The sequence below is a fragment of the Tachypleus tridentatus genome, unplaced genomic scaffold, assembly GCF_004210375.1.
Source record: "Tachypleus tridentatus isolate NWPU-2018 unplaced genomic scaffold, ASM421037v1 tig00692336_pilon, whole genome shotgun sequence".
Classification (NCBI taxonomy): Eukaryota; Metazoa; Arthropoda; class Merostomata; order Xiphosura; family Limulidae; genus Tachypleus; species Tachypleus tridentatus.
The window spans coordinates 29,774-54,455 of NW_027467898.1; the positions used below are offsets into that span (position 1 = coordinate 29,774).

The 24,682-nt window shown below is 30.8% G+C and overlaps 1 protein-coding gene across 1 annotated transcript; it reads left to right on the top strand.

Moving 5' to 3' along the window:
* Window positions 1-3,925: 3,925 nt before the first annotated feature.
* LOC143243741 (retinoblastoma-binding protein 5 homolog) lies at window positions 3,926-22,918 on the top strand (the record flags this gene model as incomplete). The annotated part of the gene is given in 9 exon segments (XM_076487377.1): window positions 3,926-4,006; window positions 5,847-5,872; window positions 8,719-8,778; window positions 8,780-8,892; window positions 13,430-13,570; window positions 17,563-17,650; window positions 22,080-22,151; window positions 22,809-22,827; window positions 22,830-22,918. Coding segments are annotated over 9 exon segments (627 nt in total), but the record flags the coding sequence as incomplete, so codon positions are not given.
* Between the last annotated feature and the right edge of the window lie 1,764 nt (window positions 22,919-24,682).

Sequence of the window (24,682 nt, forward strand, 5' to 3'; positions counted from 1 at the left end):
CATTCATAATTTGAGTGTCGTGAGTTCGAATAATCGTCATACGAAACATGCTTGCTCTTTCAGCTGTGGGGACATATAATGTGAATGTCAACACCACTATTTGTTGGTAAAAGAGTAGCCCAAGAGTTGGCGAAGAAGTGATGACTAGTTAGCTTTCTTCCTTCTTGTCCTACATTATTAGATTCGGGACGGATAGCACAGACAGCCCTCGTGCAGCTTTGAGCGAAACTTAAAGAACAAAACAACAACAATGACCCAGAACTAGTGAATATTCTTTGTCATGTGATAAGGTGAAGCATGGCTAGCACAAATTGAGAAATGTAAAAGACATGAACGTAGCTGGGACAGTTGTAAAAATAGTTATAAATACTAGAAAATGTTTCTTACTGCTTTATCAACTACCAAGACGTCGTTCTCAAGTTGTGTTGGTAGTCGCCACAGCTTTAAGAAAAAATTCCTCAGACATTAAAAGTGTAAAGGCTGTAAAATCCCAGTAAGTTATATGTGACTCTGTATGCTAATTTTGTATTCAGAAGAACCAGGAAGTGTCACACACTATTGTTAAATATTTAAATGTATTTTGTTACCAAATTCACAGGTAAATGCACTCATACAATGGAACTAACTCCAACAGCTAGTTGTTTGTAGAGTTGGATGAAGCGTTCAGTGTGATGAAAAACTGAGTTTCACATTCAGTCTGAAGTCTCAGTTGAAAACGCGGTGGAAACAGTGAAGATGAGAACCTACGTATCATATGTCATGTTGGCATACCATGAAACCAAACAACAGTTAACTGGTTACTTTCCAAATCTCTTGATGTTCAAGTGATAAATAAACTCTCTGTGTATTCGGTGCATAGCCTTTTATTTAATTCAGAAATATCGAAGTGTACACAGAAGTATGTGAAATAGCTACATTCTGCAATACTCAGCACGTTGTAAAAGTAATAAATTGGATGTATATCAAAAGGTATTTGATGCAAATATAATAAAGAACGAAAGTTGGAGCCTGGCGGGTGGGTATATTTGTGGTATGCAGATGCACCATAGAAACAGTATAGTTACGGCTAGACTGATCTGTAGCTTATTTGTTAAACAACTTTATAAAGTGATTTATGACTTTCCAAGAATTTGTTGTGTGGTATATATATTTATACGAAAATCTATCAAAAGGCTTAAACCTATATCACTTGAACTCTTCTTCGAGAAACATCATTTTTCACTGTGTTGAATACTATTGTTTGGGACGCGTGGATTTTATCTGCATCTGCAACTGATTTTTTGTTCGTAAACTCTCACCTGTTTCAATATGGTAGGTATAGTTTATCACGGTAGGGTACGAATTTCTGTAGGTCTCTTTTGGATAGTTCTAGTTTCTCGTATTGAATCACAGATATATATTTCAATTTCATTGAGTATAACGGTATACTCATCTTGGAAAATCTAAATATCTTATATTAATACATCTGTACGATCAGAGTGTATGAATATTTTGAGTTAAAAACGGTTGGCACCTGTTCTTTCCAAAAATGATTAATTTTCAGTGGCATATCATTAACTTACGAACAATGAAAAAAATAAATATACAGATAAATATATATTTGTAATTCATTCAGTTTCATTGCAAGTTTTGTCGTTTGTGTTTGTTTTGTCATATGGATGTCTGAGCTGCATATTCAAAATCATTGTACTAAATCATAACCAGCCAGTGAATGAATTACATTACATTTGTAAAATAGTAGAAATATCTTGCTTGCTATAGAGTCCTCACCTCGTACGAGGTCTGTTTCACTGTGTCGTTATTTGTGTTGTTAAATACCCAGGAGGGTCAGGTACATTTGACCTCTTCCTCCCTCCCGAACGATTATAGCGTCTGTTTTAGGGTTTTGTTTTGTTTTTGTTTTTTAAGCTTTGGGCCAGAGTAAAAGTATAACATCATACTCAGGTCCATTTCAGGGCTCAGTCCATGCATGGACGAACAAGAAGTTTTTTGTTTTTTTTTCCTAATTTAATTTTTTCTATATATATATATATATATTTTTGTATTTTCATATATATATATATTTTTTTTTTGTATTTTTCTCCTTTTTCTCGATTGAGAGAATGCTACTACTACTTGCAGTAACAAACACAAAAAAAAGAAAGTAATAATAATTATTATTATTATTCAATACTTGAATAATAATTCAAAAAAGAGAAGAAAAATAAAATAAAATAAAAATAATAATGATTAAAAAAGAAAATAATAATTATAATAATAAAAGAAACAAGGACTAAGTGTCTAGTGCATAGTGGCCAGCTTGTGTTACATTTCTTAAATATATGTTAAAGGGAGAGGTATTTAGGACCATTTACATCATTTGTACATGATATCTGTCGAGATCACACATTAAGTCATTTTTATGCCAATTCTTATTGAAATATTTTAGAGAATTATGCAAGAGTCTTTCAGCTATTGTATCTATGTTTGCATACTTGTGCATGAATGTGGTTGAGGTGCTACGTGGTACTTTATATGCTGAAGTTAGTACTGAATTTTGTATACGTTGAAGTTTCTGTACATGTGTGGGTGCTATGTTAATCCAGGCAGGTGATGCATATTCTATTGTTGGTCTAATGTACGTTTTGTAGATTTTAAGTATGTTGTCTGGTGATGTTCCTTGGATTTTACCTGAAAGACTTCTTGCATAGTTTGCTCTTTTCCAGATTCGTATCAGTACATTTTAATATGTGGTAGCCACGTTAATTTTGAGTCATAGGTTAGACCTAGAAATTTAGCAGAAGTAGCAGTCAGTAAAAGTGATCCATTCATATAGAGTTTTGGTGGATCTTTTTTCAGCTTATTCAGTCTGCTGAATACTATGACTTGGGTTTTTGGAATATTAATTTTGATTCTGTATTTCTGGCAGTATTCTTCGATGTTATTTAGGACTGGTTGTAGGTTCGTTGCTGCTATTGACGGAGTGGGGGCACTTTTCCAGACTGCTACATCGTCAGCGAACTGTGATGCATAACCTAAATTTAGGTCCGACAGAGGCATATTACTCACGTACATGATAAATAATATAGGGCTAACAACCCCTCCCTGCGGGACTCCTGCTTCGGATGAAAAGGACCCTGAGTGGGCCCCATTTACATTTACTTTACACATTCTGTTATCCGGGAAGTTGGACAGCCAGCGAATAGTTTCCTGGGGTAATGCCATTTCAAGCAATTTATGTCGTAAGCCGTTATGCCACACTGTGTCAAATGCTTTCTCAATGTCGAGAAAGCAAGCTACAGTGCATTCTTTTTGTTGAAGCTGTCGGTAATTGATTCTGTAAGTCGAATCAGGTGGTCTGTAGTTTGGCGGTTTTTTCGAAATCCGTTTTGAATTTCTGGTAATTTTGAAGTTTCTTCTAAGTAAACTGACAGACGATTACTAATTATCCTCTCTAATACTTTGCCAATACAACTGGTTAGGCTAATCGGGCGGTAGTTGTTTGGTTTATTCGCTGGCTTTCCTTCTTTCTGGAACATTAATATTATTGCTTCCTTCCAAGAAACGGGGATATATCCAGCTGATAGTAAGAGATTAAATAACGCTGTTAGGTGTTCGTATAATCTCTGAGTGCCTTGTTTTAGGAGGATAGCTTGAATACCATCTTCTCCAGGGGCTTTGTTTTTTGTGTTGTTAATAGCAGTTACGACTTCTGTTACAGTGATATGTTTTGTCAGATGATGAGTGCTCCAGTCTTTTGTTTTTTCTTAGAGAAACTGGCGTGATTAGGCATATAATATATGCTAATTATATTAGCATATAATAAAACAAATGTATTTTAAAATAAATCAAATATTGAATTAAATCGTATAAAAATCATATAAAATAATACCGTCTTTGGATGTAAATATGAATCACATTTTATTGGTATTGCTGATTTAGTGTTATGCAGTAGACAATTACACCCGAGATGGCGATAGGTTCGCGTGATATGTTTGAAAGAGGATCATGAATTTGGAATTGCTCGGTAAAGTTTAGTTCCTAATTCAATTACTTTTGTTGAATATCATAATTAAGTTTAAATACATTAGAGTTTTTATTTGCTGCTTAATTTCAAAATATAAATTATCTTGAACACTGTAGAGTTGTTAGAATGTATTACTTTTTTACAGTTCGAACCTAATAGTAATAATTAATATACACCAAATGTATTATGAAATTAATAATATAAATACAGTTTTTATAATTATGTTAATACAAGTACTAATAGTCATCAGCACTTCATATTCTTATGGGGTTGTTGTCGTACTAATGAAAAGTAAATGCGTTTATTTAAGATTTGGTTACAGGAGAGATTTATCTGTTAGAATTGCGTGTTGTTTAAATAGTAAGTAGATACAAGTTATAGCCTTTTAAACTTAGAAGTTTAAGTGAATCTGCTAAAATAAATTAACAACAAAGGATAAAAAAAATTATTTTCATCAGAATACAAATTAAATTAATTTGCTTTATTAGCACACAATTTTTACAAAACCTAGAAATGTTGAAAACTTTGTCATGTATATTGTTTATTAGTATTTAGACTAATTGCAAGATTAATTACGTAAATGACATGATTGATGAAACCTTAAATTGTACCCATTGTTAGAGTACAGAAAGATTACACTCTGAATGCAAAGTTTTAAAATGTAAAATGTATAAAATGATGAATTAGATATAGAATGAAATATTAAAGTAATTAGTATTGCATCTATATCTGTTGTATGGACACCTGAATAGATTTTACTTTTGTTAATGTTTGTAAATTCAGGAGAAAAACCTTGAGCCATCACTTAATTACAGTATTAAATTTTTCAGTTGAAATATTCTTAAAGTAACAGGGATATTTTGAGTTATTGTGCAGTTTAGTTTTGAAAGTAATAGCCAAGAATAATTACAATACATTTAATAAACCTACAACCACTGCTAATAGTGTAAGTTTATCGTTTATTTTGAGTTATAAATCTTAATACTGCTATTTTTGTGTGTGTGATGAATGTACTCCAAAAGAGTAAGTAATTTATGTAACAGTGCAATGAATACAAATAATAATTAACAGAGGTTGCCAAATATCTAGGATAGTAGCTTAACTTTAAGGGGTAAGTGTGTTTATAAGTTGAGTGTTTGAGACATAAACTACAAACATGGCTTTTTTCTGCAGTGTGATATTGAAGATAAAAGATGCATTATTTTTTGCATGATACATAAAGAGATTCAAAATGCTTGTGAAAAGCTTCATATTTTAGTAAAATCCACACATATTGTTACTTTGGTGACATTGTTATGTTTTCAATGTTTCAAAATATGAAGCTTCTCATAGTAAATCAAAATTAAATTGTTTCAATATTTATTCATTAATGTGTATAAACCTAGTTTTGTGTTCATTGTTTGAAGTTGTATTGAAATGACTTCTGTAAAGAATTTCTGTTGGAATTAAAATTGTAATGTTAATTATTCACATCAATCTGAAGTATATATTTTTATTTTACTTTTTTAGTGGCTCAATGCTAAGCCAATGGACTTTTGAGGCTAAAATTGTTTTTTTTTATATCGTAATAAGCAGATCATTGTGTAGCTTTGGAATTTTCAACAAGCAAATCTTACTGAAGCTCTGAATTTGATTAATCAAGCAAGCAAGCAAAAATATGTTCTAAGAAATCTCATGTTGATAGATTTAGAAGTTGTATTAGTATGAAGTTAGATAATTATATATGTATCATGTTAATAAGCACTGTGAGTTCACACATAATCAAATAAAATAACATGTTTTATAAAGTATAGTTTGTTTTCAGCAGTACAATGAATATTTTGATGTTTTTGAATTTCAGAATCTTTTGGCCAGAATTTTCCAGAGGTAAGAAATTAATGATTCTTAAACAAAAACTTGAATTTAAACCAAGGTGCTGTTATTCGTCTATACAGTGACTAACTGGACTTATAATAATTTTAAAGTATTAAGCTTTATCATTGAAATTTTTGGTGAGAATTTCAGTAATACTTTACAGCATTTAGTCTGCTTAAGTATAAGATTAACTATCTCTGGAATTTATCTGTTGTTTATTATTACATATAACTTAACCTTGGAATAAACACATTATTTACATTGTCTTCAAATTAAAAATTTTAAACAATGTTCTAAAGTGTACATGATGGTTTTAAATCTTAATTTTGTAATGAACAAAAAATAAGGTTTCAAAATATAATTTTTTTCAGCCATGCATTATGAAAGATAAAGATTTTTTTTTTCTTTCTGATAAATGTGTTTTACTTTGAGATATGACATATTTGTATTTTATATTAGCATTATAATATTTTTCCTACATCTTTATATTATGGGTGTTACTTATGCACTCATAAGTAAAAATAAAAGCGTTATTAAGCTGACCTAAAGTGAAGATATAGGTGTGGTCAACTTCGTTTTATCTTTGCATTTTGCTTGAGCACTGTGATGTTGCATGCAAATTATATTGTGAGTTTATGGGTGACAATTTTTCTAATCTTCTCTAATCTTATTTCATTATGTAAAAGACTGTTTGTAATAGTAAGTTTTTCTTAACTACACCACGCTGTTATTAATTTTAGATTTGACATTTTGTTTAACTCCTATTTTTATTTTGGTAAATGATGTTTATACTTTAAAGCCAACTTTTAAGTCTGATTGTGTTTATTTAACATGGCTTTGAGGGCAAATGTACAATGAATGTAACCGTTTCACTTTGTGTTAGTATAACTTCCCATGTGATTGTTTGCACTTTTCTGATCACGTCTGACTGAAAGAGCTTTTTTTTTTTTAGGATTTTAGGGCAACACAAATAAGAGTTACATAAATTCACTAGTATTCAAAAGTAGTGATTTTAGCTTATGGTAAATCACTGAGTTTCATTCGTTAGATAAAGGTAAATAAATTATAATAATGGTGCAAAACAAATTATACAACAACATGTGATAGGCTTTATCAATATGGATTTTGTTTAGCAACAGTGGGGTCACGGGTTGAGAAAATTAGTAAGTGAAAAGTTAAGAGAGGCATAATTAAAAAATATGGACTTTTCAGTGAAAAAAAAAGAAAACTGCACAAATTTTAAAATATTTTTTTGAAAGGTTAAGAATTTATTGTAGACCTGTTATGATTCATTGATGTATTACAGTACTAAGGTTTTGAGATGCATATTGATACAGGAAACCTGAATTTGTGAATAGTGGTATTGATCTGTAATAGTTTGTTCTTTACTTTAGGCTCAAACTAAAAGTTAATAATTCAGTTATTATATTCTGATTCTCCCTTCTTTTCATAGAAGTCTACAAATATTTAAGAAATTGAATGTGGCTTTTCTGGTCAGTTTCTGTGTTTTTCTTGAAAGACGGTTGTGTTATACGAGGGCTGTTCAAAAAATACGCGGACTGTTTGAATTGTGCGGCTCCAGTTGGTTCCAGGGGAATCCACTTGGTGTTGCTAGGTTCGCACAGATCAGCTGATTACGACGCCATTTCCCGATTGCAGATATCTTCATTTGTGTATTAGCTACGCAGTTTTAAGTGAAGTGCAATTTTTTCGTTTACGGATTTCAGAATGAATGACCTGAAGGAGTAACGACTTGCTGTGAAATTTTGTGTTAAACTTGGAAAATCTGTGACTGAAACTTTAGCTATGCTTAACACGGCTTACGGTGATGTTGCTATGAAGCGTACGGCATGTTTCAAGTGGCATGAACGTTTTTAAGAATGGTCGACAGTCCATTGAAGATGATGAGCGTCCTAGACGTCCTTCCACGTCAACTGACGACCCACACGTCGACAAAATCAACACCTTGGTGCAGGCAAATCGACGTCTAACTGTCAGGGAGCTTGCTGAAGAGTGTGGGATATCAGTTGGATCTTGTTACGAGATTTTGATTGAAAAATTGAAGATGCACCGCATTGCTGCGAAATTCAGCTCTCAGAACTCGTAAGTTTTTGGCCAAACACTCGATCACTGTTCTTCCCCACCCTCCCTACTCACCTGACCTTGCTCCTTGCGATTTTTTCTTGTTCCCCAAACTCAAAAGACCCTTGAAAGGAAGAAGATTTGAGACGATTCCCGAGATTAAGGCAAATGCGACGAAAGAGCTGGAGGACATTACAAAAGAAGCGTACCAGGACTGTTTCAACAAGTGGAAACACCGTTGGGATAAGTGTGTGCGTTGGGGAGGAGAGTACTTTGAAGGAGTCCCAGACCTGTAACTTCTAAATAAAGTACATTTTGTTTTATGACGTCAGTCCGCGTATTTTTAGAACAGACCTCGTATAGAGTATCGTATTATGACTGAGGTCGTGGTATCATACTTTTGCCAGTGTATATTGTAAATCAGGGCAAGGAGCAAGCAACAAAATTGTTTTAAATTTTTATTAACATGATTGTGTGGTGATAAGAGACAAAAAGTACTTGAATGTATTACTAATCTGTAGTTCCATAAAGCACAAAAAAACCCCAACAAATTCCAGAAACATCAAAAAACTTGTATCTGATGGCAACATACAAACATGGAATAATGAACTGTTACTACAGTCTTTACAGTTTACGCTGCTGTTTGTAAAACATTTATTTGTATTATTAAGATAATACAGTACAGAATTTTTGTAAGCTGTATTTAGTTTTCTGCAAAAGTTTGCTATAAAGTTGACAAAAAAATTTTGAATGGAAACTTTTACATTTATTTTCAGGAGTTTGATGGAGCCTTAGACTGTATCAGTCTGGCTGTTACTTGTGCCTTCAACAAACGGGGGGACTCTACTGGCTGTTGGTTGCAATGATGGCCGTGTTGTTATTTGGGATTTTCTAACAAGAGGAATAGCCAAAATAGTTAGTGCTCATGTCCATCCAGTTTGTTCCCTGAGGTCAGTACAATTAGGTCAAATAAGGTGTTGCTCTATTTCCAACATCAACCAGTTGTGAAACTATGCTCCGTATACTCACATACAAAATTCTGATAAAAACAATTACATGTTAATTTATAGCATGTACATGAAATGTATAATTTTCCATAGCTAGATATGGAGAGTACAAACGTAATTGTTAAATAAATTATCTAATTATATGAACCGTATCTCAATGGGTCATGGACTACAGACCATTGCATTGTTGACTTGCATTCAAAATGTAACTACTATTCTATGAATTTACATCAATACGTTTTATATCAAATTATAGAGTATAATTCAAATTATTGTATTATATATTAACTGATTTCTTAATTTATAAATAAATATTAGAAAAACACTTAAATACAGAGTTTTTTTTTCTGCATGTCATAAGATATTTTTAATGCACCACTAGTTGCAGTTAGATGTTTGTGATGTCAAAATACAAAATTTGTAGTTCTTTAGGAAGTACGAATCAAATTGCTAATATTGTCAAGCTGAAATGTAAGAACTCTATTTTTCCTATATGCTGAGATATTTCTTACGTACTGAATCAATTACAGTGGCCCCATTTATCTCTTTCTGTTTTTGGAAATAGTCCCTTATATAAAGTACTTTAATATATGACATGTCAATAGCCAGTCAGAAACTCAGAAAGTCCCTGTAGACACTTTCTCAATGATTTGAAAGTGCTTGAAAGCCATCTTCTTTTAAAGCAAGATTTCAAGCAAGTAGGTTGTATCTTTAGTCTGCTCAAATTACATATTGTTTTAGACAAAAGACAGGTTTATTATTAAGCTTGATTAACTATTGTGGAATTTTATGGTATTGATACAGTTATTTATGATATTTTTAGTTATTTCAAGATGTGAGGTTTAGCAACCTACAGCAAGTAGCAAATGAATACAAAGGTTATCGTAACTACAGGGTGTTCGGAAAGTCACTGTGCACTTATATATTTATTAACAGACATGTTTCAATATAGAATACAGGAGGTAAATATGAATGACAATTATAAACAATGTTGAAAGTGACCCCCATTGGCATCAGTACAGGCTTGGATCCTTCTTATTTTGTTTCTAAACACCGCTATCACTTGCTGGCTTGAAATAGACTGAACAGACATATGATTACAAAACTGCACAGTGACTTTCCGAACACCCTGTATTAGATGTAATTGTTTGCTACATTTATTAACTTTTCTGTGTTTTAATAAAAATTAATTTAAGACCTTATTTGTGAATTTAATAATTTATATACATAAACAATGTATAATAATTGAAATGTGACTGTATATTACAAAATACTAGTCCATTGTAACATAGCCAAGATTGGTCACTTTATAAAGACTAAAGTTCAGTTTTATATTATTGGATATGGTAACATGAGTGCAAATGCAACTCGTCAATACAAGTTATGTAATTTTAACCAAACATGACTGGAAGGTTAATATAATAAAAATAATAAATTTATAATGTTATGAGATTTAAGTTATTGATATTAAATGTATGTATTTTTGTGTTATAATATGTGGTCATTCTAGAACAAAAATAGCAAAGTTTGTTAATTTTTTTATGATGGTTACAAGATTGGTCAAATTTACAGACCCCATAGAGTTAGGGTAAAGAAAATAACAGACAAAATATGAAGTATAATTGAAAACAAACAGCTGAAATGTATTTAGGAGGATTTAGAGATTGATTGCACAAATAATATTTGAGCTTGTTTGGATGAAGAATGGATTTTTAATCACAACATTAAAATCAGTTCGTACTCTGACTAGAAACAGACTCAATAGTTTTATAAACAAATCTTCAGTAAAAAGTTCTGTGTTAAAAAATTTTATTTTAACTTGCTATCTTTTCAAAAAGCCTAAAACATTTATGAAGGTACACATATTGCATCAAAAGTTACAGTATAAATACTTAATTTATGTATATTATGCCGAGCTCATTGGGAAACAGTTAACTTGTGATTACAAGTAAAGTTATCACTGAATAACATTTGCCTTTTTCCGTAAAATCAAACTCTAAAGTAGAGCATAGTATTTACAACTTAGTATTAAGACTGTTACGTTATATTAAAGTTATTGCTACTTGTAAATAAACAGTTGGTAAATTTAAAAATTCTTGTTAGTGCTGTTTCATGTATTATTTGTATTGTTATACACATTGACTTGGCTACAACATTACAAAGGAGTTAAACACGTGGGCTGTTGCTTTACATGTGAAACATACTGTATGTGGTAAAGAAAAGTTACCAGTACATCTTAAACAGAACAGATATATTTTCATATTTGCAACTTTCACAATTGATTTGTGTACCGAGCATCTAAGTGTATGAAGTGTTTACAACCACTAGACCTTAATGATCGGTTCTTTACTATCTAGATTGCCATCCATTGCTCAGAAAAATCTTTGTAGTGTCCACCTGTTCAATTTGATTAGTAAATACTGTATTTGAGCCTTAATAATGAATGCTTTCTTGCATCTCAGAATAGCTCGTATGGTTGTTAACCTGAAGATGACCTAAGGAGGTTGAAATGTTCTCTGCTTTATGAGTAAAAGTGTTAATACCCATACCAGCCATCCTGAGATACATTTTTTACTTCAAGTGGGTTTCTGGACATCATGAATCTCTTGTATATTGTCTACCAAATACATATTGCAGGCTTAGTGATGCTGAGTCAAAACCCCAAATTCAGTTTAGCACATGCAGGGTAAAAACAAATCAAAACACTCGTTTACAGTGTATGTGTAATTTAAAAAAATACACCAAAATAGTGTAAATCATACATATGGGGTAAGTATCTGCAGCTATTCTATTATGATTGTAATTCAACAATTTATGTGAGCATAGTCTGTATGAATGACAAAAATTTATACAAGGTAATGTTTCATCAATTGAATACAGTCATTTCTTGTTATTTGAGATTATTTGTATAATCTTAATGAAATGTATAGGGTCTTTAGATGTTCAATGTACAGCTGTTTTTATCTGCTGTAATTACAGACTGATGATTCTACACTGTGATGTACTTTTACCAAGCATGAACATTACAGTGATCATAAGAAAGTTAAACAGTGAATTTAACTACCGTGTTTCTCCGAAAATAAGAGAGGGCTTATATTAATTTTCACTCCAAAATATGACACTAGGGCTTATTTTCGGGGGATGTCTTATTTTGATATATTAAAAAAATGAAGTTATAAAGTAAAACTATTAAACTAACTGATTAATACTTAAACAAACTAATTAACTAACTATTAAACTAATTAATAAATTAATTATTTTTTTTTATTTCTTTTCTCTTCCTGCCACTCTTAACTAGGACTTATTTTAATGGTAGGGCTTATATTGAAACTATCCCCAAAAATCACACTAGGTCTTATTTTATGGGTAGGTCTTATTATCGGAGAAACATGGTATTAAAAATTCATAATTATCTGTAGGTGTGTATATGTATAAAAAAAATTCATGTAATTTACCTAAATATATGTATAAAGAGGGTTAATAATTACTTGTTATATATTTTAATTCTTATAGACATGACAGAGTTCACCTGCATATTAGTATTTGTTTTGCATTAGACATTTTGATAATCTCATAGTTTGTGATATTTGAGAAAGTTCTGGAAATATAAAGTATTTTTAGTAAGTTTCAAACACATAATGCATTTCTATAAAGAATTTACAAGATTATTAACCAAATTTCATTATCAAAGTTACTGTTCATGTAATATCTTGGTGAAATACATAGAACCAATGGCATTGTTTGATACCAGTTTTTGTTTTATAAAATTGTTAATTCCGTGGGACAATTCTGTTCCTGGACAGTGAGTACACTTCTTCAGTTGCCACAGCACGAAATTCTGAATTTCATTTGTACAGAAAGTACTGTATTGTGCTACCACATTATGTTGAGACAAGTTATTTTATCTTTGGCCCTTGTATTGTGGTCCTCTTCAGCTCAGTTTGTGTTTTCCAGGTATGTAACGTGTCAAGTATTGTATAAATGTGTTTTTTCATTGAAAACTAGTCAGAACACTCAAGGATGGGATTTGACATTTTGATTAGAAAATTCTGGCATTTGGTTTTACCTTTTTAATAGTAGCTTTTGCTTTGCTATTTTTTTTTTTCAAGAAATAAAATACTGTAAAAAGTCAAAATATTCAAATATAATCACAATTTGTATGAAATTCTCTTATAGCTAAAGTGTTCAAACAAGATAAAGTGACATTTTAAAATACTTTTACTTGGGCATGAAGAATATTTTTTGTAAAAAGCACCACTCTCTCAGTACAAAATGTGAATGTCCATTTTGTTTTTATTGACCAAATGGAGTTGATATTAATGTTTAAAAAAGTGAATACTTTTCTGTGTATTTCAGTGTGATATATTTTTGGATATTATCTTTTAACAGTGATTTTTGATTAATAATCTTTTCTGGTGTCTTCTGTATATTTTTTATATGTGGTTAAATAAAAATAAATCTTGAAGTATTTGTTTAACAGCTGGAATCGTAGTGGACATAAGCTATTAAGTGCTTCTACAGATAACACTGTCTGCATATGGGATATCATGACTGGAGAGTCAGAATATAGATATCGCTTTCCATCCCCTATATTGAAAGTCCAGTTTAATCCACGGAATGAGTAAGTAAAAAAAACTTAAGGTTTGATGTCAGTGTTTGTTTTTTTCAATTTTGCGCAAAGCTATACGAGGGCTATTTGCACTAGCAATCCCTAATTTAGCAGTGTAAGACTAGAGGGAAGGCAGCTAGTCATCACGCACCCACTACCAACTCTTGGGCTACTCTTTTACTAACAAATAGTTGGATTGACCATCACATTATAATTCCTCCATGGCTAAAAGGGCAAGCATGCTTGGTGCAATAGGAATTTGAACCCGCAGCCCTTAGATTACCAGTTGAACGCCTTAACCCACCTGACCATGCTGGGCCTAATGTCGGTGATCAAAATTGAAAATTGAACAGAAATCTGATTTGTATGCTTTTAAAATTTTGAAAAATAATGTGACTTATCTCTTAAAATATAAGCTCGACAATTTTAAAAGGGCAGCATCATTCTTTTCAAACTGTAAGTTAAAAAAAAGTTTAAGTTTTCTAGCAAATATCACAAAGAACCACTGTAGTAAACACATTTCTTATCAGGACTTGTAGGCATGATTAAATATTTGAAATATTCATAGACATTTTTATTTATATTACTTAGTTTATTTTCTGTTAGGATGACACTTCAGTTGAACCATAAAATATAAAATAATTATCTGGTGATGATATTTTTATACATAACTTTAATATGTTTGAATTTATGGGTAAAACTTAATTTACAATTTTCAGGTAATTTTTCAAATATTCTTTGTGTCACTAACAAAATGAACATTGTGGACATACAACTGATTTCATTCAATAAAATACTCTTTGTGTCACTAACAAAATGAACATTGTGGATATACAACTGATTTCATGCAATAAAATACTCTTTGTGTCACTAACAAAATGAACATTGTGGATATACAACTGATTTCATGCAATAAAATACACTTTGTGTCACTAACAAAATGAACATTGTGGATATACAACTGATTTCATTCAATAAAATACTGTGTCACTAACAAAATGAACATTGTGGATATACAACTGATTTCATTCAATAAAATACTCTTTGTGTCACTAACAAAATGAACATTGTGGATATACAACTCATTTCATTCAATAAAATACTCTTTGTGTCACTAACAAAATGAACATTGTGGATATACAACTCATTTCATGCAATAAAATACTCTTTTTGTCACTAACAAAATGAACATTGTGGATATGCAACTCATTTCATTCAATAAAATACTCTGTGTCACTAACAAAATGAACATTGTGGATATTCAACTCATTTCATTCAATAAAATACTCTTTGTGTCACTAACAAAATGAACATTGTGGATATACAACTCATTTCATGCAATAAAATACTCTTTTTGTCACTAACAAAATGAACATTGTGGATATGCAACTCATTTCATTCAATAAAATACTCTTTGTGTCACTAACAAAATGAACATTGTGGATATTCAACTCATTTCATTCAATAAAATACTCTTTGTGTCACTAACAAAATGAACATTGTGGATATACAACTCATTTCATTCAATAAATACTCTTTGTGTCACTAACAAAATGAACATTGTGAATATGCAACTCATTTCATTCAATAAAATACTCTTTGTGTCACTAACAAAATGAACATTGTGGATATACAACTGATTTCATGCAATAAAATACTCTTTGTGTCACTAACAAAATGAACATTGTGGATATACAACTGATTTCATTCAATAAAATACTCTTTGTGTCACTAACAAAATGAACATTGTGGATATACAACTCATTTCATTCAATAAAATACTCTTTGTGTAACTAACAAAATGAACATTGTGGATATACAACTCATTTCATTTAATAAAATACTCTTTGTGTCACTAACAAAATGAACATTGTGGATATACAACTCATTTCATTTAATAAAATACTCTTTGTGTCACTAACAAAATGATCATTGTGGATATACAACTGATTTCATTCAATAAAATACTCTTTGTGTCACTAACAAAATGAACATTGTGGATATACAACTGATTTCATTCAATAAAATACTCTTTGTGTCACTAACAAAATGAACATTGTGGATATACAACTGATTTCATTCAATAAAATACTCTTTTGTGTCACTAACAAAATGAACATTGTGGATATACAACTGATTTCATTCAATAAAATACTCTTTGTGTCACTAACAAAATGAACATTGTGGATATACAACTCATTTCGTTCAATAAAATATTTTTTGTGTCACTAACAAAATGATCATTGTGGATATACAACTGATTTCATTCAATAAAATACTCTTTGTGTCACTAACAAAATGGACATTGTGGATATACAACTCATTTCATTCAATAAAATACTCTTTGTGTCACTAACGAAATGAACATTGTGGATATATAACTCATTTCCTTCAATAAAATACGTTTGTGTCACTAACAAAATGAACATTGTGGATATACAACTGATTTCATGCAATAAAATACTCTTTGTGTCACTAACAAAATGAACATTGTGGATATACAACTCATTTTATTCAATAAAATACTCTTTGTGTCACTAACGAAATGAACATTGTGGATATACAACTGATTTCATTCAATAAAATACTCTTTGTGTCACTAACAAAATGAACATTGTGGATATACAACTGATTTCATTCAATAAAATACTCTTTGTGTCACTAACATAATGAACATTGTGGATATACAACTGATTTCATTCAATAAAATACTCTTTGTGTCACTAACAAAATGAACATTGTGGATATACAACTGATTTCATTTAATAAAATACTCTTTGTGTCACTAACAAAATGAACATTGTGGATATACAACTGATTTCATTCAATAAAATACTCTTTGTGTCACTAACAAAATGAACATTGTGGATATACAACTGATTTCATTCAATAAAATACTCTTTGTGTCACTAACAAAATGAACATTGTGGATATACAACTCATTTTGTTCAATAAAATACTCTTTGTGTCACTAACAAAATGAACATTGTGGATATACAACTCATTTCGTTCAATAAAATATTTTTTGTGTCACTAACAAAATGATCATTGTGGATATACAACTGATTTCGTTCAATAAAATATTTTTTGTGTCACTAACAAAATGATCATTGTGGATATACAACTGATTTCATTCAATAAAATACTCTTTGTGTCACTAACAAAATGATCATTGTGGATATACAACTGATTTCATTCAATAAAATACTCTTTGTGTCACTAACAAAATGAACATTGTGGATATACAACTGATTTCATTCAATAAAATACTCTTTGTGTCACTAACAAAATGAACATTGTGGATATACAACTGATTTCATTCAATAAAATACTCTTTGTGTCACTAACAAAATGAACATTGTGGATATACAACTCATTTCATTCAATAAAATACTCTTTTGTGTCACTAACAAAATGAACATTGTGGATATACAACTGATTTCATTCAATAAAATACTCTTTGTGTCACTAACAAAATGAACATTGTGGATATACAACTCATTTCATTCAATAAAATACTCTTTGTGTCACTAACAAAATGAACATTGTGGATATACAACTCGTTTCATTCAATATACGAAACTCATTATGTTTACATTTTTTCATGTAGAAAGTGTTGTAATTTTTAATACTATTTGAAGTGTCCCCTGTTGGCTCAGAGGTAAGTTTGAGGGCTTATTATGTTGAAATTGGGTTTAGATAGTCATTTTGGACAGATTACAGATAATCTGTAGTGTAGCCTTGTGTTTAACAACAAACAAATATTTGATATCCACATATCTAGAACCCTTCCATTTTAATAGTGCATGTTGGTATATTTTGTAATTGTTTTGTAATGGGATGTTTTTCTTATGGTCGTTAGGAATGTTGATGATTTTTCCATTATATTTATGCAGTTAGCTCCATGCTATAAATTATTTCTTTTTCTCATTGTTTTGAGCAGATGTTTTTTTTACATTTTTCGTAATACTGATACATTTTTTCTATGTAAAACTGCATTGTAGGAACATGTTTTTGGTTTGCCCAATGAAACATGCTGCTGTCCTAGTCAGTGTCGAGGGAAGTCATTCTGTTGTTCCTTTGGATGATGAGGTAAACAGCTGTTCTGTTCTGAGGTTTAGTAATTCAAAAAGTTTATATTTTTTGTCTCTTTTAGTTTACGTTTTAAAACAATCTGCTTGAATCAGTGATATCGAGAAAACCCACTTGTAGAGAGATATATATATAAAAATGACTCTTTTGGGTTGAGAAAATATTTTGCGTAGTGTAGTGAACAACGTTTTGACCTCCTTCGGTCATCATCAGGTTCACAAAGAAAGTGAGAGGTAACTGACCGAAGCTGACCACATGTTTGAAAGGGTTGTGTAACTGAGTGTCGGAATGTAGAGGGCAGGCTTAGATGTTTGAATATATAATTTTATATTATTTATTTTATTCTTTATTATGTTATTTTTTAATATAGATATAAAGGTGTTCCTTTGTATTGGTTTATTTTGGGTTTAAGTTGTTGTATAAGTAAGGCTTCTTTAATTTTGCATTTGTTTATGTTTGATTCTTTATTTAGTATTTGAGTGTTTTCTATGGTTATGTTGTGTTTATTTGATTTGCAGTGTTCGAAAACGTGTGAAGGTAACTTTTCGTGTTCTTTGAATCTGGTTTCCATTTATTTACTTGTTTCTCCAATATAGAAGTCGTGGCAGTTATCACATTGTATTTTATAAATAATGTTGGTATGATGATCAGTGTAGTTTTTACATAGTATAGACCTCAGTTTTTGTGCCTGGTTTTTGAATAAATTTAGTATTAACTGGAATGTCATATTTTGTTACTAGTTTTTGCCAAATGTTGGTTATTTGTCTGCTGATGTCGGGAATATATGGTATGCAGCAGTATACGGTTTTGTGATTTTTTGATTCGTAAGATATATTTAATTTTGTTGGTTGATTTTGCTTTATGTCTAGGTGTGTGTGTATAATGTTTTTATGGTTTGTGGAGGAAACTTATTGATGTTGATGAAGTATTGTTTTATTTTGTCTAATTCATCGTTAATTTTATCTGGTGAGCATAGTTTTATGGCTGTGTTTATTTAGTTTCTTAGTATGTTGAGTTTGTGTTATGTTTCATGTGCTGAGTCCCAAGGAATATATAGTCCAGTATGGGTGATTTTTCAGTGGATTTCTGTATTAAATTGTGTATCGGTTCTCGTAATTTTGAGGTTAAGAAAAGTTATTTGGTTGCTTTCTTCCTGTTCACATGTGAAGTTGATGTTGGGATGTAAAACTTTTCTCAACCCAAACAAGCCATTGTTACATATATAAATCTGCTTGAATGCAAAATCCAGCAAAGCATGAACCATTTGAAACCTGAAGTGTGATAATATAGATCAGTATGACTGTCTCGATACATTTCATTATCTTCTGGTCTTGATTAATTAGATCACTAAGTTATAAATAATATGTAATACAAACTCAAATAATTAGCTCAACAACTGGCTAATGCATTGAATTGGATTAAGAATTATGTGTTTTCTGAAATATGTTTTTGACTTCTTATAACTGTAAGTGTTAATACAAATAGTAGAAATAACATTTTTTGGACATCATGGGACCTGTTGGTTCCTCTCAGTTGTTTCATCCTTTAAAGTAAATTAAAATACTTTAAAAAAGATCGCAAAGCCAGTACTAATCATTCATATAATTATGAAGTCTTTTAATAAACTCACTTAAATTCACTGCCTCTAAAACATCCAAAGGCCAATCACCCTGATTAAAAAATGAAACTTTCGTAGTTGAAGATGACTCCTACATTGTTAAAACCTATATTTGTGACCCATAGCCCAACTATCTTTATTATTAAATATGAAAAAAGATGTTGCATCAACACTGTCAGTTCCCTTCACAAACTTAAACACTTCAACAGATCCCCCTAACTCTGCTTTTCTCAAGTGAGAAGAGAAATTTCAACCTCTGCTCGTATGACAACCCCTCCATTTCAGGCACTGTACATGTACATATTTGTTATAGTCTCTGTTGTTTTTTTAGACTTACAAGAACCTCAATCTGCATGGAATAAACTCTAATTTTTTGGATTTTTGAATCTGTTTCTTTGGCATTCAGTTTCTGTATTTTTCTTTATTTGTTTCTAAATTTACCAACAAGCAGATCTTGAGGTAATATTCCTTATTGTTTAGATATCATGCTCATGTCATTCACCTTTTTCCTTTATCACAATTCCAACACTGGATGGCATCAAGCCTTTTACACATCACATGTAGCTTTGGGACAAAACTATCACCACCATCAGTTTCCTTTACAATCTTAACTACCTCAACCAGTTCTCTAACCATTTTTATCAAAATAAAACAATTTAAGAGTTCTCATCCTCTCCTCATATGACAACCCCTTCATCCCAGGCACTATTCTATTTACCCATTTCTGAATTCATTTCAACAATTCAAGGTCTTTTCTAAGTTAAGGAACCCAATATTCCAAATGTGGCCGAACCAGTGACATTACAATGAAATTATTACGTCTTTATATTTGTATTCAATTTTTCAGTAGATACAACTTAAAATCCTTTTTACCCTACCACAATTAACAGAACACTGCTTAGATGGCTTCAGAGATTGATTTATTATTATACCAAGATCTGTCCTTCATAACAATGGTTTGGTTACATTACCTTGCATTTATTATAATCAAAACACATCTTCCATTTATTTATCCAACTCGCTAAATGATCTAAATCGTTTTGTAAATCAGCAGGATCCTCTTCAAACCTCAAGATCTTAATAATATCATCTGCCAATTCTTTCATTTGTGTCATTGATGTATATCAGAAAGAGCAAAGTTCCAAAAACTGAAGCCTGAGGTACCTCACTTGTGACACTAATCCAGTTTGACTGAACTCCATTTCTAATAACACTGCTTTCTTCAATGCAGCCACTCTTCTGTCCAATTTGCTAACCTATCCCCCCACATATTGAGATAATTGTTTTACAAGCTTTTTATGTGTTGCCTTGTCAAATGCTTTCTGAAAATGCAGATGTACCAAAACTACACTGTAATCCTCATCTCCATATGCAGCAAAACATCAAACCTAATGGAGCAATAATCACTTGCACCCACGTGTTTCCCTTTTCCCACACTCTCAATCATTTCTATGTTTGAAGTTAACAGTAAATCTAAAACAGTATTAGTACTTGTAGGTTCCTTAACTAATTTGTGAAGAAAGTCATACCAAATAGCTTCCAAAAACCTTTTTCCCTGATAGTTTGACTCTAGCATTTCCCATTTTATGTGTGAAATTAAAACTACACATAATTATGATTTCATTTACAGCTAAAGTCTTAATCTCATTGCAGAGATTCTCACTAATTTCTTTTATCATAGGCATATGTAACCAAATTACTTGTAACCTAAATACAAGTTGCTAAACTTAAAATTCATATAACTTTAGTTTTCTGTAGTTGTTTGTCTAAAAACTTTGTTGTGAGACACTGTATTGAAACAAAACATTAAAAACACTTTCTTTCATAGAACTTATAATTATTTTTGTTAATCAGAATGTTTCATTTTATGCATTCAGTTAGTTTCAATGTAATTGATTTTCATTAGCATACTTCTGTTAATATTCTGGTTAAATGATTGTCACAGCCATCTCTTCCACCCATAAATAAAGAGGGCATCAAATCAGGTATATTTACTTACAATATTCTTGGTGGAAATCAACTTATGTCTGACAAGTATAGTTTATTTTCAATAAATAGTTGTTTATGTGTACTGTTTGAATATGATAAATTTGACAATAATGTTAACATGTCTTGTCATAGAAGATGTAATTTAAGATGAAAACATTTTCAGAAAAGAAAATAATATTTAAAGAGATTATACAGAATTGCCAGATCTGTGATTGTTTTTCAAAATTTTAATACTCTTTTCAGCAGTAGCTGTGACTTTTCATTTTCTCACAAATTTGTAAATCACTTAACCACCTTGTTTACTTTATGTTGACATATATAACTTATAATCTGTTTTTTACATTGTATGAAATGTCACCAAATTAACACAGTATGATTCATAAAACGTCTTTGCATTAACAATTTTGAAATAGTTAGATTTTTGTTATTTTGAGTTAGATTTTGATATCTGGTGTGCAGATGTGTATTCAACATCTAAACGGTGTGCTTTGGCCTCGGAAATGGTTAAAGCTGCTTTTAAAGTACAATAATTTTTTTTGTAAATTCCACAAGTCTTTTCTAATATTGAATTACAATGGACATGTACTCAAAATATTACTGTCAGATAAACACAATATTTTAACTGTTTGGTTGAATAACATTCATTAAAAGTATTCTGAGCAGCCTGAAACTTCATTTTACATGTGTTTTATTAAAATAATTTATGATTTTTCATAATTTTTTGTTCTTTATTAAATGCTGTTATTCAATTCTGTAAACTTATGTTTTTATTTTGTTTTGTAGATTTTTAGTAGAGTAAAATATATGTGTATGTTTTTGTAGTCTGATGTCAACATAGTTGCTGCTTTTGATAGACGTGGAAAATATGTTTATACTGGAAATGCCAAGGGAAAGGTATTTATTCATGTTGTTTTGTCTCAGAATTTGAAATTAGATGTAATTTCCCATATTTTCTGAATTAATTTAGTAATTATCAATTTGTGTTTCATAAATTCGCATGTTTACAGTATTGTAAGTGAGTATATGGATTCGTGTTTTGGTCAGTCAGTTTGTTGTTCCTTTGACGTTGCTAATGAAAGATGTATGAAAAAATTCATTAAATGTTTATGTAGTGCATTATTTTAGTTAAGATGTGTGAGCAGCGAGCTGAGAGAATGAAATGGTTTACTGATTTCAAGTGTTTAATTATGTTCTAACATCGTGTTGTTCTCTTACATCTGATTTTTTCTACGAAAAAACATTGAAATTGTAACGTCCATAAGTAACAAAATAATCTTTATTAATATTACCAAAAAAGTATAATTCTTTCATATACTCATACAATACTGTGTGTTGTGTAAAATGTTGTTTGTTTACCTTACAGTCAGCTGTACCATTCTGCAAACTAAGTGCACATTTGTGCAGAGTAATTAGAATATGTTTAGACACACTGAAATGTGAGGTTAAGCTTACCATAAAACAGTGAGTAGGATCCATTCATTGCTGGCACTCATGTATGTTATTTTGTGTGATTTTTAGCTATGTTTAAAACCTGCTGTGCATTTCACATAGATCCTTGTTCTATCAGTTGACAATTTGAACTGGCTGCATCATTTCGAGTGACAACAGGTACTTCCAACACAACAGCTATCAAATCTATTGAATTTGCCAGAGCGTGGAGAGTAAGTAATAGTTGTTGCTTTTTGAATACATGTTCAAATGTTATCTGTAGCTACTTTTGTTAACCATATGCACTGCATATTATTAAATCTTGCTTGATGTTTGCATCTGGTGTGATTATTTTTACAAGTAGTTAGAAGTAAAAACCTTTCAAATTATTGTTATTCTTTGCAATGACATGCTAACATATGACTGCATTTGTGATGCATTTAATCAAAGCTGTCTTAAACTTATCAGATGGTAAGTGAAAAGTGATATTGTGTAAAATCACTTAAGGAACTTTTGTCAAACATATTAGAAAAATGTACTTCTAGTTAGTAATGTTTCTGTTGACACTATGGTGTACAGTAACTTCAGGTTTATAAACATTATTAGCTTCCAAGAATGTATCTAGAATGGCTGGAATGACTATTGACACTTTTACTGATAAGCAGTGAATAACCTTTTGACCTTCCTAGGTCGTCTTATTGGTTAACCTGAAGGTGACCTAGGAAGGTTGAAATGTTGTTCACTGCTTATCAGTTAAAGTGTTAGCCATACCAGCCGTTCTGAGATACATTTTTATGTCAAGTGGGTTTCTTCATTAAGAGCTTCCAGGAATAATCATTTTGAGTAAAGATGCCCCAAGAAAAGAACCTACAAACAGTGTTTTGTTAGTTAAAATTAGGTTTATGTATGTGTGTGCCATATAAATATTCTATTTCAACTTTATTCTAGTTTGTTATTTGGTTTATAAAGAGGAAATTCTGCTGCATCAAGTTTTAAATAAAGGACCTTGAAATAAAAATTGTGGACAAGGACAAATGGATGTGATATAAATGAATATTTTGCCAGTTGACAGTCAGCATTGAAAAGTTAGCTTTTGTGACAGATTTGTTGTAGAATTAGTAAACACACAATAATGGTCAACATTTTTTAGTTAACTTTAATACCATTGTGGTGTCTAGTGTTTCAAGAATTTTTCATTATTTTCTTTAAAATAAACTTAAAGTGTGGTCTAGATAATTAACACCATTCATCTGGCTCTTAATCTAAACATGCCATAAAGATTATGCATTGTAGCCAAACCTTTGACTGTGTATATATAGGTTGATAAAAATGTAAAAGTATTTTTGCTTTCCTATAGTTTTTTTTCAGGTTGAGAGTTGTTAAAGTATAGACACTGATGTTTACTTGCAACAGGGTTATAAATGATAGAAGAACTTATATTCTGTAACCATTATTAAAAGTGACAGTCACATCTAGAAATAGTACCACATGTCAGAGTAGGTAATACAAAATATTTTTTGTTTAATCAAATCACAAATGAGTTGTTTCATTTTATCAGTAAACTATACTTACAATAAAAGGTAAAATATATTAGCTTAATAAACCACAGCTCACAGCATATGTGCTTCTATAACTGAAACCATGTTTTTTTTATTGCTCACCAAATGTACTAATCATGTACATGTATCTAGAAGATGTTTTGTTTATTAGCTTTTTAAATTTACCTAAGATCACGTTTTCATACATTTAAGAATGTTGTGAGTTAGGCCAGTTATAAGCAGATCAGCTAAATGAACCATTGTAACTTCCACCATCCTTAACTGGTCAACATATTTTTTTGAATTGAGTGGTCTACATTTGTACTCGACTTTGATTACATTTGTCCAATCAAGTGCATCCAGACATTAAAGTTTTCTTTGAAAGAACTGTTTTTGGATGAATGGACAAGGGTACTTTAAAATCTTATGAGCACATTAATTTTAAGTATGAAACACCTG